Raw genomic sequence first — 16,506 nt, forward strand, 5'->3', positions numbered from 1 at the left:
ACTCAAAATATGTGTGTTTTTTTTTCTTTAATGAATTGCTGCTTACTATGCAAGTCAGTAAAGCAGCTTGTATTTGCTTTCATCATGAGTATGATGAAAAGAAACTCGGAAAGTGATTTAGCTCATCGCACCAATTAGTGTTATTCCTTCAATAGGATGGCAGGAGAGAATTTGGAGTTCCACAGTGTCTTAGAGAAATGTATGATATGAATAACCTCAAACGTAGGAAAACATTTGGGAAATTAGAAAATTAGGGTTGCTCATTTTGGGAAGGAGAAACATGGAAGATGATATGAAAAAATAATCATTACAATCTTGTTTTAGAGAGAACTAGCAGAGATTTAAATTTACAATATATTGATTTTAATACTTGATATTATAATTATTGTGACGTGAAGTTTCTCTGAACTTTTTTGTGTGTTTCTCTGAAGGTTGGTTTTGTTTTTCCCTCTGTGCTGGGAGTTTTCGGAGTACTTGGGAAGAACACAGGATATGCTTGAGTGAGAAACTTCTGAAAATCATGGTCTTATTTTTGTTGCCTTTGTTCTTCGGAGAAATATTAGCTTCATGTCAAAACAATAATTAAAAACAAGATTTCTAATCTAAAGCTGCGCTCGCGCTGTGGCCGCAGCGGCAGAGGCATGCTTGCGTTAGGAGCACAACCACGCCAGAGGGCTGTCTAGGCTTCGCTGTTACTTTCCTTTCCCCCAGGCTCGTTGTGCTACTCCAGTAGCAAGCACGTCGCCTGTGGAATTCCTTGCTGCAAGTTACTTTGGGCCAAGACATAACCAGCGTTAGGCATTTATTGAGGAAGAAGAAATAGTGAAGATTGCAGCAAATATTAAGAATCTTGAAGGGTGTAATTCGTAATATAGTCCACCTTGCTGACTGGTTGGGAGTGGGAAGATGCTTTTCTAAGGCACTTCCTTATGTACCTGTCTGCAGCAGTTATTTAAGTAGTTGGTATACCAGTGGTTCACAGTGATAAGATTGGATAAGTAAACTTCTGTCTAATCCACAACAACAATTCCTACATTCACAGAATCAGAGACGGTTTGAGGTTGGAAGGGATCTCTGGAGATCACTCAGTGCAACCCTGCCCTGCTCCAGCAGAGTCACTTAGAGCACGTTGCCCAGGACCATGCTCAGGCGAGTTTGAGCATCTCTGAGGACAGAGACAGCACAACCTCCCTGGGCAACTTGTTCCAGTGCTCTGTACCCTCACTGTTAAAAAATAAAAATAAAATAATAATAAAAAAAACCCTTATATTCAGACATAATTTCTGGTCTCTCAGTTTGTGCCCATTGCCTCTTGTCCTCTCACTGGGCACCGCTGAGAAGAATCTGGCTCTGTCCTCTTTCCATATGCATATCTGTGACCACAAATCTTGGTGTATTGCAGTTTCAGATAAACTGTTTCAATGTTAGTTTCCAGCTGTTCTTCTTATGTGCCCTTTCCATGTAGGCAACCGCGTCACAGTGTTGTGCAGCTGGCAGTGCTTACTACTTAGAATAAAAAATGTGGCTGAAGCCTACAGGTCCCTTGTTAATTCCTAATTTCTTTAATTTCGTGTTTTGTTAAGTATTTGCATTCATCTTAACTTCATGAAAGGTCGTAGCACAAGAGCACATAATCAGCTCAAATATGTATGACTTGAGTACCATCTTGGGGCTCCTGTCTGAGATGATGGTCCATGCATGGTTGATATGTGTGTCGAGAAAAGCAATAAAAGTCCTCGTGTCCTCCGCAGCCTGAAGATGATGACAGCTTGTCTAAGAGTAGAGCTTGAAGTGTGGCTGGGCCATTCTCACAGCAGCTAGCTGCTGCTGAAGGAAGTGGTCCATGAACACTGCTCCTGCATCTGCCCTGGCACTGACCAGACACCACAGTAAGCAGGTTCAGAGACAGAAGTCTTAGAAAACTAATTGCGTGTCGTACGGCTCTTTTCCTGTTGCTGTAGTTAGCTGACTAACATGAGGTACATTACTGCCAGGGCTCCCGTTTCAAGCTGTGGCTTGCATGGGCTGCATTCAAGGTGTGCCACGACAGCCACAAAGGAGGAGCAGTTTGGAGCCTACATCCTGCCTCGAGAGAGCTTTGATGGCCTCCTCAAAGCCTGCTCGTGTGCACGTACACATAACACCTTGCTCCAGTATGTTATGCAGGTTTTGTTTTCCCCAAAGACAAACGTGCTTGAGTTAATTAGGGGGTTGCCCCGCCAAGAGCCCGGTGATGATGGCATGAGGTGCAGCAGACCCTGACCCGGGTGTGTTACCGCACGCGAGGGGACAGATGCCTTCGGGGCTGGCAGGAAAGATTTCAAAGAGGGACACCTTATTTAGTGAGCACTGCGACAAGACAGCTGCTTCCTACAGAATGATGATCTTTCTTACAAAAATCATTTTGAAGAATTTACATTATATATATATAGTTAAGTAATTACACAATTAACAGAATGAAAATGTGAAGTATGCACAGTTACGAACTAAGTTCTGTTGATTTTTGTCCGCCCTGCTAGATTATAAACAAATCTGAGATTAAAGGTACGGCAGTTTACTGTTTCTATAGCACTGTAAGGTAATTTCAGAGTTAGAGCAAGAATGCACTTAAACCACCATAGTAGGGTTCTCTCCATAAATTGAAACAAGTCTGATCTAAAACTCATTTACTCTCTTGGAGCAAAATTGATCTTGCTTTCACATTTGATTCCTCCACTGCGGGCTTTGAGAGGAAGAAAAATGGCATTGCTAGGTCAGTTTAACTAGGCCACAGTCAGACAGGAGAGAGGAGGAAACCTGCTGTTATAAACGCTTCTTTTTCTTTTCTCTCTCTCTTCCTAAGGATTTATGTAAAATCTTACATACTTTTCATATAACTTGGAGGCAGTGCTCATCTGGCCTGACTTACAAAAATCTTGCTGTCCATTCAGTTAATGTAAAAAGCAATATATAATTCTGTTTCAAGGAAATGCTATGAATTTACTGCATCTAAAATGGGTTGTTCTGACCTGTTAAACCTCTCTTTAATCTTTAGGATTTACATAGATAATTAATATGATACAAATGTTTCCCTTGAGATTAAATAATATTTCTGATGTTTTTAAATACTCAAAGTGAGCGAGGAAACTTCCTTTCAAATCAGATAAACAACTTATCCCCCCCAAAATTTTGTGTGCTAAATAAAAAATCAACTGTCTAATAAAGTTATAAATATGCTGAAAAAAGGAAATATTAATTTGCAGTATCCTCAGAGGTTGTTATAAGTTTCAAGACAAATTTTGTTCCTTACTCACTGCCTGGTGGCTGGACGCACTGGTGCAGAACATAAAGGTAGAATTGGTCTAATAAGGTGCTAGTGGTATGTTTTTCATAATACTCTTCACCCTTCTCAATTTACCAATGTTCTAATGTTTCAGAAGGATTTACCTTTTGCAAGTAAATAAGAAAAAGGACCTAGAGGAGTTCATAGATACTCTTTTAAACGTACATTGTTGCTAATTCCAAGTTCTGCTCTTTTTTCAGATAATAAAATGAACTATCTCAATTACCAGTTTAATTAAACCATCAAAATAAGCAGAGATTACTTCTCCCTGGTTCTGCAGTTATTTTTCACAGTTGCATTGACGATCGAGTCCGAATGCTAGGAGGGGCTGCGCTCCGAAGAGCGAAGGCGGCGGTGTCGGGGCTGCGACGGGCCGCGGCGCGGCTGAGCGTCGCCGCTCGCGCCCGGGGCCGCTCGGGCCGCGCGCCGCACCGCTCGCTGATGTACGGCGCGGCAGACGCCCTGCCGCGCCGGGCACGTCCGCGGGGCGCCCGGACGCGGCACGGCGGGCTGCGTCAGGAGCAGCCGGAATGGATGCAGCGGAGCAGCCCCTGCGTGAGCGGCGCTGCAGGCATCGACCTGGTAGGTGCCGCGTCTGCTCCCAGCCGCAGAACGGCTGCGCCGCGTTCCCGGCGTTCACAACTCTCCGTCTGTCTGTCTGCAGCCGGAGTGCCGCTCGGCTAGGAGCGCGGCGGCACCCGGCATTGCCGCGCGCCCGCTGTTGAGGACTCGTGCAGCGGCGCGGTAGCGTCGTTGCTGCGACATCTAGCAGTTACGGGCTGCTGCCGTTCAGGGAGGTTGTTTTTGCTCCTCATACAGGAACAACTCAAATTGAATTTGCCAGCTCCATTGCTGTCCTGCACAGTAACTGCTTTGCTTCTGAATATGCTCTAAGGTCACTCTTTTGAAAATAAATAAAAATATTACTTATTAATGCCAAATTTGAAATTACTATAGGAGTTGGGGCCCTTGTACCTGTTGCAAGGATGGTGCAGAAATGACTTGGAGATAGTCAGCAAAAAGGGAATTTTCTCCTAGCAAAATTCAGTTGAAAAAAGAATTAAGTGTGAAAATTGTGTTTAAAGACAGAAAAGAATGCTGAAAATAAGTTCTATTAAAATAAGTACATGTGATATTGCATGTGAGTATAAAAAAATTTGTTTTCATAATTACATCTTTATAAAATTTCAAATTATTCACATTATCAAATAATATAGCATGTCATTTTTTTAATATAGGCCTAAAAAATATCCTCTGACTTATACCTCTCTTAAAGATGAGACAAGAGATGTAATAAAAATTTAGTGTGCCAGAAGTAGGAAGGGATGACGGGATATGGATTTTTAACCTAGCTATCCAAATTTATATTTCTCTCTTTCTCTTGGCATTTCACACATTTACACGTCAAATTGGAAAAAAAAATCATCCAGAAAAAGTGACAATTTGATTTAATTTCTTGTAGAAAAATACTGTGCCCACAGAAATGGGGACAGAGGGAAGACTGAAAAATTAGTTAGAGCTAAGACTCTTCAATTCCTTTTTCCTCTACAAAATCAGAAAAAGATGCAAAGTAAGTTCAATCATATTCTTGGTGTCTATCATTTTTATTTAGTTGGAGTTTGATCTTGTGGCAAATTACGAGAATGGGAATCAGCGTATCGGTGTCTTGTTCGTGCCTGTGCTATTGATTTTCCTGAGCAAATTATTTAATTTTTTTTAAATCTATCTGCAAAATGGGGATAACAGTGCTGACCACTGTAATATGTTTAAAGCTCTTGAGATTCAGCAAGAAAAGACATATTAGAAATCCAAGGGGGTATATGCATTCAAAATAACTGAATATTTATTAGTATTCAGGTTGCATTTTCATTAATAAAAATGACATAGTATCAAAGACCTTTATTTTACTGTTCACACAAACACAGGAGAGAAGGCAGGGGTTCCTTGGGACTACTGTGCTGTGCCTTGCCGGCTCTCGCCCTCCTTGCCCCGCCGCCAGGTAGATGCCGGCAAGTTGACGGACTTGCTCTCTCTACCCTGGATTCTGGAAGCGCCTCAGAGCGTGTGTCCAGAATTTTATCTTTCTATGTGTATTTATTGAGAAGACTTCAGGCTGGATTTGGAATTTCTGATAAATGCACTTGCTCCCTTAGGCGAACAAGGTGGTCTCCTCTCTCGCGTGACAGAATTCCTTGTAGCTTTTTAACTCATTTCTTTATTTCCATGTATTTGTGGCTTGTGTTTAGCAATGTGGAATAAAACATATGAAACAAAGTGATATTTTAATACAAATATATTCAGGAATGTTACTTACTTCCTGAGCTACATTGCTGCTAAGTTCTTCCTTGTAGTGGTCTTGTCTAGTAAATCACACCCTAATTTTAATGAAAAAAGCTTTGGTAGGTTTCTTTCTTAATGACTTTTTATAGCAGAAGGTACATGTAAATCATGAAAAGTTACTTACGTTAAAAATGATCTAGGTCAGGTTTCTTTTCTTAAGAGTATGATGTTCCAGCCAAAAGATTTCCAGCAAAACAGAAAAAAAAAAATCTGATTTAGCAATTTCAAAATATATTAAAATATATCAGCCCTTTTAAAAGTAGAAGCAAATACAGAAATATGTGGACAAATGACACTCAGTTCTGGAACAGTCTTTTCTGAATTGTGACGTGCCCGAAGGTGAAGGCATTGGGAACCTGGCATCGGCAGAGCGCTGCTGCTCCTGCCCCAGGTGACATGCTTCAAGGTGAAGGTGTCGGGGACCTGCCATTAGCAGAGCACTGCTGCTCCTGCCCTGGGTGACATGCTGCAAGGTGGAGGCGTCGGGGACCTGGTGTTCGCACTGTCCTGCTTCTGCCGTGGGTGACGTGCTCCAAGGTGAAGGTTTTGGGGACCTGGTGTTAGCACTGTGCTGCTGCTCCAAGGTGAAAGCGTTGGGGACTTGCCTTTAGCAGAGCACTGCTGCTCCCACCCTGGGTGATGCGCTCCAAGGTGAAGGTTTCGGGGACCTGGCATTAGCACCATGCTGCTGCTCCTGCCCTGGGTGACATGCTGCAAGGTGAAGGCGTCGGGGAGCTGGCGTTAGCAGAGCACTGCTGCTCCTGCCCCGAGTGACGCGCTCAAAGGTGAAGCGCAAAGGAGCTCTACGGCTCCGATCGGCAGGGCTTTTCCAGGGCTAATTACCTCTTTACTGCGCTGACTCTAATGTGACATGTTTATTGCCTTAACTAACAACTCATTAGCTTAGTTGATGTTTTTGTCAATATTAATTCGTTCATTTAAGCCAAGTCAAAGCTTAAACAAAGATGTCCAGACTGAGAAACGGGCAGCAGAACGACTTTTGTTTAGTTCATCTTTTTCTTTAGCTCCATTTATCCAAGGTGAGCATCAACAAGAGAAATACCAGGAGGGGTTTTGTGCAAAAGGTAGGCATATGTCATTGTAGTAATGTTTGAGTAGTCAGGCTTTTAGCAAGATCCTTGTGGTTGAGAAATAAAAGTCACGCAAATTAAAGCTTTGTGGCCTGCTTGTTGTAAGCAGAAACTTTTTATTTCTTCTTTTGTTTTACATATTTAAGGGTTTAATGTGAATTTGTTAGAAAAGCCTGTCTGTCCTTGGCTTTTCTAACTGCTAAATATGACAGGTAGTTTACGTAATACACAAAACAAGCAACTCATAGAAGATGGCTTTTAAAACTAAACAAAAACCTACAAAAATCAATAGGTTATCTCTATCACAGTAGAAAACTGAATGAACGTTATTAAAAGAGGTAGCATATAACTATGTAGAAATAATGATAAGTTATCTTTATCTGGGAGTATTTCTTGTTTTAGCTGTCACTTGCCTTTATTAATGTATGATTGCCTTTATTTTAATGAGAAAATAATTTATTAAGTGAAGTTATTAATGCCATTTTCTGAAAAGGCAGAACCAGGATCAGAATTTATATACGTAGGCCTTGTTTGGGGCATCATAGCTTTGTCCCTCTTTCTAGTGCCATTTCTTTCCTTTCCGTAAAGGCAGGAGATCTGGGCCGTTGTTTGCTTGCTCAGATACGAGGGGTCCCCAAAGGGGAGGTAGCAGTCTCTCCACCCGCTGGTGCCTGAGTGGTTAGAGCCCTCACACATGACAAAGATGGCCCAGAATTTAGTTCCCTCCCCTGCGTGAGAGAAGTGCTTGAGATTTGCTCTCCACCTTGCCTTTCCCACCAAATCCACAGGCCTGTAATCTCCTGCGTCCTCCTTCAAAAAGGACAAGAAGGACAGGAAATTACAGGCCAGTCAGCCTCACCTCCATCCCTGGAAAGGTGATGGGGCAGCTCATCCTGGATGTCATCTCCAAGCATGTGGAGGGCGAGAAGGTGATCAGGAGCAGTCAGCATGGATTCACCAAGGGGAATTCCTGCTTAACCGATCTGATACCTTCTACGATGACACCACTGGCTGGGTAGATGAGGGGAGAGCAGTGGACGTTGTGTACTTTGACTTCAGCAGGGCTTTTTTATGCTGAAAACACCACGTTTGCAACTCAGGAACGGCAGCAGCGGCGCCTGCCCGGGTCTCCTGGCCGGCCCTGAGACGCCGGCACGCGCAGGCTGCGTGCGTTGCCGCACGGCTGGCGGCTGCAGCGCCTTCAGTCCCACCTCATCTCTCCCGTGCTCACGTGCACCTGAAAACTGCTGTCACCTGTAACTGCAATCCTCAAGCCTAATTTCTGTTTAGGGCACCTGAAGTAGCAGTAACTGCTTCCTTCATAAATGTGTTATTTGAAGGCTGTTTCTCATTTGCAAGACATGTTTTTCAACAGTGCTTTAAAACTTAATTTTTTAAAAAATGCCTTGGTTTTGTTTCTGCCTGTCTGTCGGACTTCCCATCCCGTACGGAGGCCCTCAGGAGGAGTCTAGCAATGCTGTTTAAAGTTAGTTTCACCTGCCAAGGGGAGCTGCACGCTGGAGACGCTGTTCTGTTTCGCGCCCCGGGGCGCTGGCCGCGCTCGGCGGGCGGGCGGGCGGGCGCGCGCAGGCCCCTGGCTCCCGCTCACCGCCGGCTCTCTCCCGTTGTGTGCGGCAGGCAAGGCGCTGACGTTCCTCCTGCTGCAGCCGCCCAGCCCCAAGCTGCCCGCGCACAGCACCATCCGCCGCACCGCCATCGACCTCATCGGCCGCGGCTTCACCGTCTGGGAGCCCTACATGGACGTCTCCGCCGTGCTCATGGGGCTGCTGGAGCTCTGCGCCGACGCCGAGAAGCAGCTCGCCAAGTAGGTACCTCGCGGGGCGGCCGGGGCGGCTCCTTAGCGGGTCTGAGCTGGACGCCTTCAGAAACCAAAATATCTTTCCCCTGTTTCTTTTCCTTTTCGTTTTTAACATAATATCTTTTTACCTGTTCTGAAACATAAAACTGGTACTTGCAGACAGTATTTTTTTCACCGGTAAGTCTCAACACGTGGAGTTTTGTTCCGTGGTTTTACGAGCCATCACGCTGGAACGTGAGTTACCTCGGCTAGTGTATTTTGGAAAAGGTAGGCGTTGCATTAGCGGTGTTACCAGAATGGTTTGTACGAGATCACTATTCTCGGCCATCTAGATTTTTACTTTCCTCAGTTTAATCCAGTTCACAAACAACAGCATCAAGGTAATTTGAGGATTTAACGATTCCTAAGAAATCATAAAGTCAGCAGACCACTACTTGTCTCCTGGGCCAGAGGACAGCTTGCAGCGGCCTAAGCAAAGGTTTCGGTGGTGTGTGGCCTTGTCTGGCTTCCCACCTCTCCCAGGCAAAATCATCTTTCAGTTAGGTACCTGTGATTGGGACTAAAGCAGGGGAGAAATTTCTCAGGTCTGTCACTTTGGCACAAAGTGTGCACTAAAAACATAATACAACTTATGTTTTCTGTGCATGGAACGCCAAATGCATGTACGTTACATTTAAACATCACTAGGTTTCTACAACTTGAAAGCACATCTATCCCATGTAACTTGTCTGTAAAATGCAGGACAGCCGTATGTTCTTCCTAAAAAGTGTTTTTAAAAGAAAAAAGTAGTTTTACTCAACTTAATGCTGATAGATTAAACAAGAATCATTTCTCTGAATTTATTGGCAAATAATGCCATTACCATACCTGCCCTGTTTTCGTGTTTGTTAAATCACAGAAAATTGTTACCTTCCTCTTCTCCCAGGGTCGTCAGATTTTCCACTGCTATAGGGCCAAGAAAAGAAAATTTACAAGATCAGAGCTTACAAATTTAAGAAAAACTCAGTTTAGTCTTTCATAAATAGTATAGTTACTTTTCCAAGTAGGATACGTGGTTTGAAAGTTGGTCTTCATTTGTCTTTACCCGGTAAACATCCAAGTAAGTACGCTGCTAGCGAATGCCCTGTTCGTTCGATTTCTTAGCGTGGTACCTGTTGCTTTGCTGGGGGGGAAACGCAGCGGGAGGGCCGAGGGGAGGACGGCCGGGGCGCCTGAGCGCGCCCGCCCCGGGGCGAGGGGAGCTGGGGAGCTGCTCGGGGCCTGGCCGCGGGCCGCGAGAGGGGGAGCGGGCGGCGGGAGCCGGCGGCTGCCGGCTCGCGAGGGAGGTCGGCGCCGCGGAGCGGGGCGTGCGCCCGGGGGCCTCCTGCCTCCTCTGCTCTCCGGACGTCCCCGGAGCGCTCGCAGCTCGATCGCGTTAGCAGAGCAGCGCGCGCGGTAGAGCCTCGCGGGTGAGCGGCCCCGCGGCCGCCCCGGCAGCACGCGTTCCCGCGGCGTGCCGCCGAGCCCCCCGCCCCGGGGCGGCCGCCCGCGCCCTGGGGACCCGTTCCGCGGTCGGGCGACCGGAGTCTGAAATTTTAGCTTTTTACAACGTATGTATTTCTGCAGGAGCTGGGTAGTATTTCTACTGAGCATCCGCAGACTTTATTATCTGAGGCCCAAATGCAATAAATTTCAATTTGGGACCCGATTCTCACATGAACAGTCTCTACTCACACCATTAATGTGATTAATGGCAGCCGGCGTATTTGCACAGGAACGGGCTTTGCGGTATAGCAGAACCCTGGCCTTGTTTTTTATTGTTTGTTGTAAAATTGATCGTCTTGTCTCAAGTTTATTCTAAATCTCTATCTGAATAGATTTTATTTTTAAAAAGTCCCATCTCCTCCTATCTTTTTTAATTTAGTTTTTATCACATAAAGCAAACCACTCAAGATAAACTTGTAAAAGAAGGGGTTGTGCTTTGTATTAAACAAAATGTAGTAAATATAAGAAGCAACCACAGTGGCCTGTTTCTGTAAAATAAAACGATGATGCTATGCTTTACATAATCAACATTTTTTTTTTACTTTTAATGTCAAATATCGAAAAATATTAGTAACTGTACAAGAGTGCTGTCAAGATAAAATTCTCAGGGATTTGTCAAGGTTTGCCATTAAAAGCAAAAAAGATATTGATTATATAACTGCTGTTGCATAGGAACAAATTAACCCTGAACTATCCCATTCCTGTCTGGGACAGGGATTGCCTTATTCTGTGTGTCACCTGGAATCCTTTTGGACGTGTTGTGTTGCCCTTCTTCAGCAAATATAAATTGAGCAAATACAAATTTAGTACTTACTTGCTTGTTAGTATGGATTAATATTATAGTATTAAAGTGTTGCAAACATCCACTTAGAAAATAACTACTACTAAAAATATTTACATCTAATACAAATTTAGTACTTACTTGCTTGTTAGTATGGATTAATATTATAGTATTAAAGTGTTGCAAACATCCACTTAGAAAATAACTACTACTAAAAACATTTACATCTATTAAGCAGTAACTTTCAGCACAAAATGGAGAAAACATTGATGGCCTTTCTGATAGAATCACAGAAACGTTTTTGTCAGTAAATAAGTTAATATTCTTAAATTCGTAGAGAGTTTTTGCATTTGGGGTTCTGAATTTGGAATATGTGCTTATGGGCTGTGTTTCCATGCAGAATAGAAACAAAATCTTCAGGGCGTGTGAATTGTGATGACGCTGTTTATTTTGGTAAAGCTTTCCTAACTTGCAGCAATTGAAAGTACAGCGCTTTCTATTTGGCATTCCAAGCACTCTGTGAATGTTCATTGGTATTTTAAACATGTTTCTGTTTTAATTTTTAGTTTATATAGTGCTTTCTAAATAAGGAATATCACTAATGAGATTATTAAGTGTTAATTTGTAAACTACTCATTAGTGGGGAAATAATTTCATTCCTAAAGGAAGACTGTATACACGGGCTTTGAAATTTTCTTTTAAAGATTTTTGCTTTGGAAAAAAAAATACTACCAAACCTCACAGTTAAAAATGCAGAGGTCATAGCTGTTTAGCTATTATTTTTACTGTATTTCTTTTCATAAATACAGAGGTTCACTTTTAAGCAAGTAATAGGTTTTTTTGTGGCGTTGTTATTATCTATCAAAGCTTCTGGATACATCCTGAAATGTGTAGGGGAAGGATATTTTACATTTCTAAAGAAGTAAATGTCTGCAGTACTTTAAACTGCAGTAGGTCAGTAATCAAGTGAATAGTCATGTGCATATATAATTGTGTGGTTAGAATACGGAGGGGATTTGGTTCACTTATATATATTCTTGTGTACAGTACTACCATGGTAATATAAGTTTGGGTACTAAAGGAGACTGAGGGAATTTGTACCCTTAAAGAATTAGCCAGTTTTGCGTTTTATTCTAAGCCTTTTATTTGCTAAATCACAGTAAAAGTTGTTCTTTTATGTGACATGATATGAAAATGTAAATAGCCTTATAATCAGAAATATTTTTAATTATAAATACTATTGTCACTTAAACTATGTATTCATATTTTTAGATTCTTTTTGTCAAAAAATTCCTTTGTAGAAATAACATTTAACACTGTGAATGCTTTTAGAAACCTGTATCATTTAACCTTAGAATTCATTTTTCTCCTTTGAGAGTTTACAGTTCTACAGTGTTATCTTACGAATGGACTGCATTTTTTAAATATATTTATAATTATTTGCTGATAAGCGCGCACACAATTGTAATGATGCGTACAATAAGGACTGACAGGGTTGCCTTATTCTCATATATGCCTCTTATCGTCAGTCTATAGGAGTGTTAAGATTTATAACTTTCTTTTACATTGTATAAAGGTAGGCATTACCAATGCTAAATAGCGTATTTAATTTCCTCAAAATATTGACGAATGAATGGTTGTTTTGTTGGGGGTTAAAGGAGAAATACGTACAAATTGGGTGAATGTTGTTGTTTGGCTGACCTTCCATCTTTTTTTTTAATTTGACACAAGAAGACAAAATATTTTACCTTCCCAGAGAGTCAAATAAGTTCTACTGTATTTGAATGCAGACTTACATAAACCAAGTGAATACAGTTCTTCAGAAAGTAATTTTCCTCTTGCTGTTGCATCCTTAGCTGTCATAAAGATTAGTTTGGCTTGCTATACACAGCGCACTGAATAAATGAATGTATCAGCGTGTAGCCTTGAGGAGCCCAGTGCAATTTTCATCATGATAAATTGCATAGTAAGCGAGAAAGTGTTTGCTTATTAATCCATAACAAGATTTAGATTGAAAATGGCCTGTTACGTTCGCGACAGGTACAGTAGTGACTGCCGACGGAGCACGACGGCGCGGAGCAGAGCAGCAGCGGGTGCTTTGTGTCAGGCTGGTCCCTCTAAAAGCAAAACTGCAAAAATTGCACTTATTGACCAAAAAAAGCAGTGTTTTCCCTTTTTTCCCCCTCTGAATTAAATAAATACCAGAGCTGAACCCCAAAGCTCTGGTATTTATAGCTGCTCCACTCCCCCGTTCAGCCCAGTGGCTGCAGGTTTTGCTGCGCGAGGCAGCCAGGCTGCGTGAAGCTGCTCACTCAGGAGCGTCAACAGTATTTCTCTAGCATTAATTAGGCTTTGATTTTTGGAGGCATGGGTGACTGTAGGGATCATTTGGTCTGTAAAATTTTCTCTTTGAATTACAAGCTTGCAGTTTGATATAGATTATGATATAATGCATCAGAATTAACAATTGAATTCTAATCTATCTGTATATTTATACCTCTCTGTGCACCAAAATAAATAGGTTACATCCCATTAGCTTAATGGAAAGCTTTGCCATACTTCTACATTTGTATAGGTTCTGTCTATGCAAGTCTGGGGTATATAGTGGGAACTTCCACCGTTTGCAAATACATTGGAAGAGCTTCAGGACACAGCCTTAACTGAGATGTGAAGAGGAGACGTGTGCCTCGGGTACGTGATCCGAGGGGTGACTTTGCAAGTTACCTTGTGCTGGAGGCCGGTAGTGGCGGGAGGCTGCAGCCCAGCTCAGCCCAGCTCGAGGGGCGAGCTGCATCATCCCTTCTGCGTTTGAATTCCTCTCCATTTATTTTGCCATCAATTCAATTCAATTGCCAAGCTGACCATGAGCCAGGAAGGCCAATGGTATCCTGGGCTGCATTAGGAGTGTTGCCAGCAGGTCGAGAGGTGATCCTGCCTCTCTACTCAATGTTTTCCTTGAAAACATCGTTCAAACAGTATATCAGTTTCCAAAAATTCCAAGTGGGTCAAATTACTGAGGTTACTGGTGAGAATGACTGTGCTACTGGGTTGGGAAAGAGTGCAGGGAGAGTATGACCGCTCAAGCCATTCAGTTCAGCAGCTTCCCCCCCCCGCCCCAAGATCAAATAAAGAATTTTTCAATTCTGAAATTCTGCAAGGAATTTCAGTGTCAGGAAGTGGACATTTCTGTAATATTCTTATGGGGAGGAGTTTTCTCTCATATGATATGAGAATGGATGAAGTCGATTGATTCTTGAATTGAACCAAGTCTCACACCCTTCAAGCAGGCATAATTATTGTTAGCAACTCAAATTATCAGAATGTGTTTTAAAATAATCTTTTGGCCATGTGTCTTTCAGTCAGTTCTGCACAATTGCTTAAGAACCTCAAATACTTTTGTACATTTTAGGAGTATCACTTTCTATCCAAATGCGGAGTAATGAAAGACTGAAAAAGAGGGTGAATCTTGAACATGGTATCCCAATATATTAACCTTTTTTCAGATGAACTGTTATGAATAAAGTTACTTAAGTAAGGTATATGAACACAAAATGAAAAGCTGACAAAAACCTAAAAATGAGCTTCAAACTGTAGCTGCTAAGGAGAATCAGCTTTTCTTTAAGAAATTAGATAAAAAGTCCGAAGGTAAAAGTCGGTGAAGTGTTTAAATCCAGGTTTTCCACTTCTGTGACCGATTTGCCAGCTAGGTCGGTCCGCCGTGCGTTCTGGGGCACGGCAGCCCCCGGGCCGCGGGGCTCCAGCGCCGAGAGCTCGGCGCTGCCCGGCAGCGCCGCTTCGCCGTGCGAGCCGCTGGGGCGCCCTGCCTTCGCCGGGGCGCCCTGCCTTCGCCGCGGCGCCCTGCCTTCGCCGCGGCCCTGCCTTCGCCGGGGCGCCCTGCCTTCGCCGCGGCCCTGCCTTCGCCGCAGCCCTGCCTTCGCCGGGGCGCCCTGCCTTCGCCGCGGCCCTGCCTTCGCCGGGGCGCCCTGCCTTCGCCGCGGCCCTGCCTTCGCCGGGGCGCCCTGCCTTCGCCGGGGCGCCCTGCCTTCGCCGCGGGGCCCTGCCTTCGCCGGGGCGCCCTGCCTTCGCCGGGGCGCCCTGCCTTCGCCGGGGTGCCCTGCCTTCGCCGCGGCCCTGCCTTCGCCGGGGTGCCCTGCCTTCGCCGCGGCCCTGCCTTCGCCGCGGCCCTGCCTTCGCCGGGGCGCCCTGCCTTCGCCGCGGCCCTGCCTTCGCCGGGGCGCCCTGCCTTCGCCGGGGCGCCCTGCCTTCGCCGGGGCGCCCTGCCTTCGCCGGGGCGCCCTGCCTTCGCCGGGGCCCTGCCTTCGCCGGGGCCCTGCCTTCGCCGGGGCCCTGCCTTCGCCGGGGCGCCCTGCCTTCGCCGCGGCCCTGCCTTCGCCGCGGCCCTGCCTTCGCCGGGGTGCCCTGCCTTCGCCGGGGCGCCCTGCCTTCGCCGCGCCCTGCCTTCGCTGCGGCCCTGCCTTCGCCGGGGTGCCCTGCCTTCGCCGCGGCCCTGCCTTCGCCGCGGCCCTGCCTTCGCCGCGGCCCTGCCTTCGCCGCAGCCCTGCCTTCGCCGGGGCGCCCTGCCTTCGCCGGGGCGCCCTGCCTTCGCCGCGGCCCTGCCTTCGCCGGGGCGACCTGCCTTCGCCGGGGTGCCCTGCCTTCGCCGGGGCCCTGCCTTCGCCGGGGCCCTGCCTTCGCCGGGGCGACCTGCCTTCGCCGGGGTGCCCTGCCTTCGCCGCGGCCCTGCCTTCGCCGCGGCCCTGCCTTCGCCGGGGCGCCCTGCCTTCGCCGCGCCCTGCCTTCGCTGCGGCCCTGCCTTCGCCGGGGCCCTGCCTTCGCCGGGGCGCCCTGCCTTCGCCGGGGCGCCCTGCCTTCGCCGGGGCGCCCTGCCTTCGCCGGGGTGCCCTGCCTTCGCCGGGGCGCCCTGCCTTCGCCGCGGCCCTGCCTTCGCCGCGGCCCTGCCTTCGCCGGGGTGCCCTGCCTTCGCCGGGGCGCCCTGCCTTCGCCGCGGCCCTGCCTTCGCCGGGGCGCCCTGCCTTCGCCGGGGCGCCCTGCCTTCGCCGCGGCCCTGCCTTCGCCGCGGCCCTGCCTTCGCCGGGGCGCCCTGCCTTCGCCGCGGCCCTGCCTTCGCCGGGGTGCCCTGCCTTCGCCGCGGCCCTGCCTTCGCCGGGGCGCCCTGCCTTCGCCGGGGCGCCCTGCCTTCGCCGGGGCGCCCTGCCCTCGCCGGGGTGCCCTGCCTTCGCCGCCGCGCCCTGCCTTCGCCGGGGCGCCCTGCCTTCGCCGCGGCCCTGCCTTCGCCGCGGCCCTGCCTTCGCCGGGGCGCCCTGCCTTCGCCGCGGCCCTGCCTTCGCCGGGGCGCCCTGCCTTCGCCGCGGCCCTGCCTTCGCCGCTGCCCTGCCTTCGCCGGGGTGCCCTGCCTTCGCCGGGGTGCCCTGCCTTCGCCGCCGCGCCCTGCCTTCGCCGGGGCGCCCTGCCTTCGCCGCGGCCCTGCCTTCGCCGGGGCGCCCTGCCTTCGCCGCGGCCCTGCCTTCGCCGGGGTGCCCTGCCTTCGCCGGGGTGCCCTGCCTTCGCCGGGGCGCCCTGCCTTCGCCGGGGCGCCCTGCCTTCGCCGCGGCCCTGCCTTCGCCGGGGC

General features: G+C 47.1%; 1 protein-coding gene across 5 annotated transcripts in view; it reads left to right on the forward strand.

Annotated features, from left to right (window-relative positions):
- WDR7 (WD repeat domain 7) overlaps positions 1-16,506 on the forward strand; it is a 154,731-nt gene that overhangs the window by 85,984 nt on the left and 52,241 nt on the right. For all 5 annotated transcript variants that reach the window (XR_009961145.1, XM_062599366.1, XM_062599367.1 and 2 more), the window contains one exon: positions 8,392-8,578. Coding sequence is in view for 4 of the 5 variants with exons in the window: in XM_062599366.1 (XP_062455350.1) it covers positions 8,392-8,578 (187 nt within the window). In the remaining variant the exon portion in view is untranslated. The remainder of the gene's footprint in view (positions 1-8,391; positions 8,579-16,506) is intronic.

Source organism: Rhea pennata, chromosome Z (genome assembly GCF_028389875.1).
Source record: "Rhea pennata isolate bPtePen1 chromosome Z, bPtePen1.pri, whole genome shotgun sequence".
Taxonomy (NCBI): Eukaryota; Metazoa; Chordata; class Aves; order Rheiformes; family Rheidae; genus Rhea; species Rhea pennata.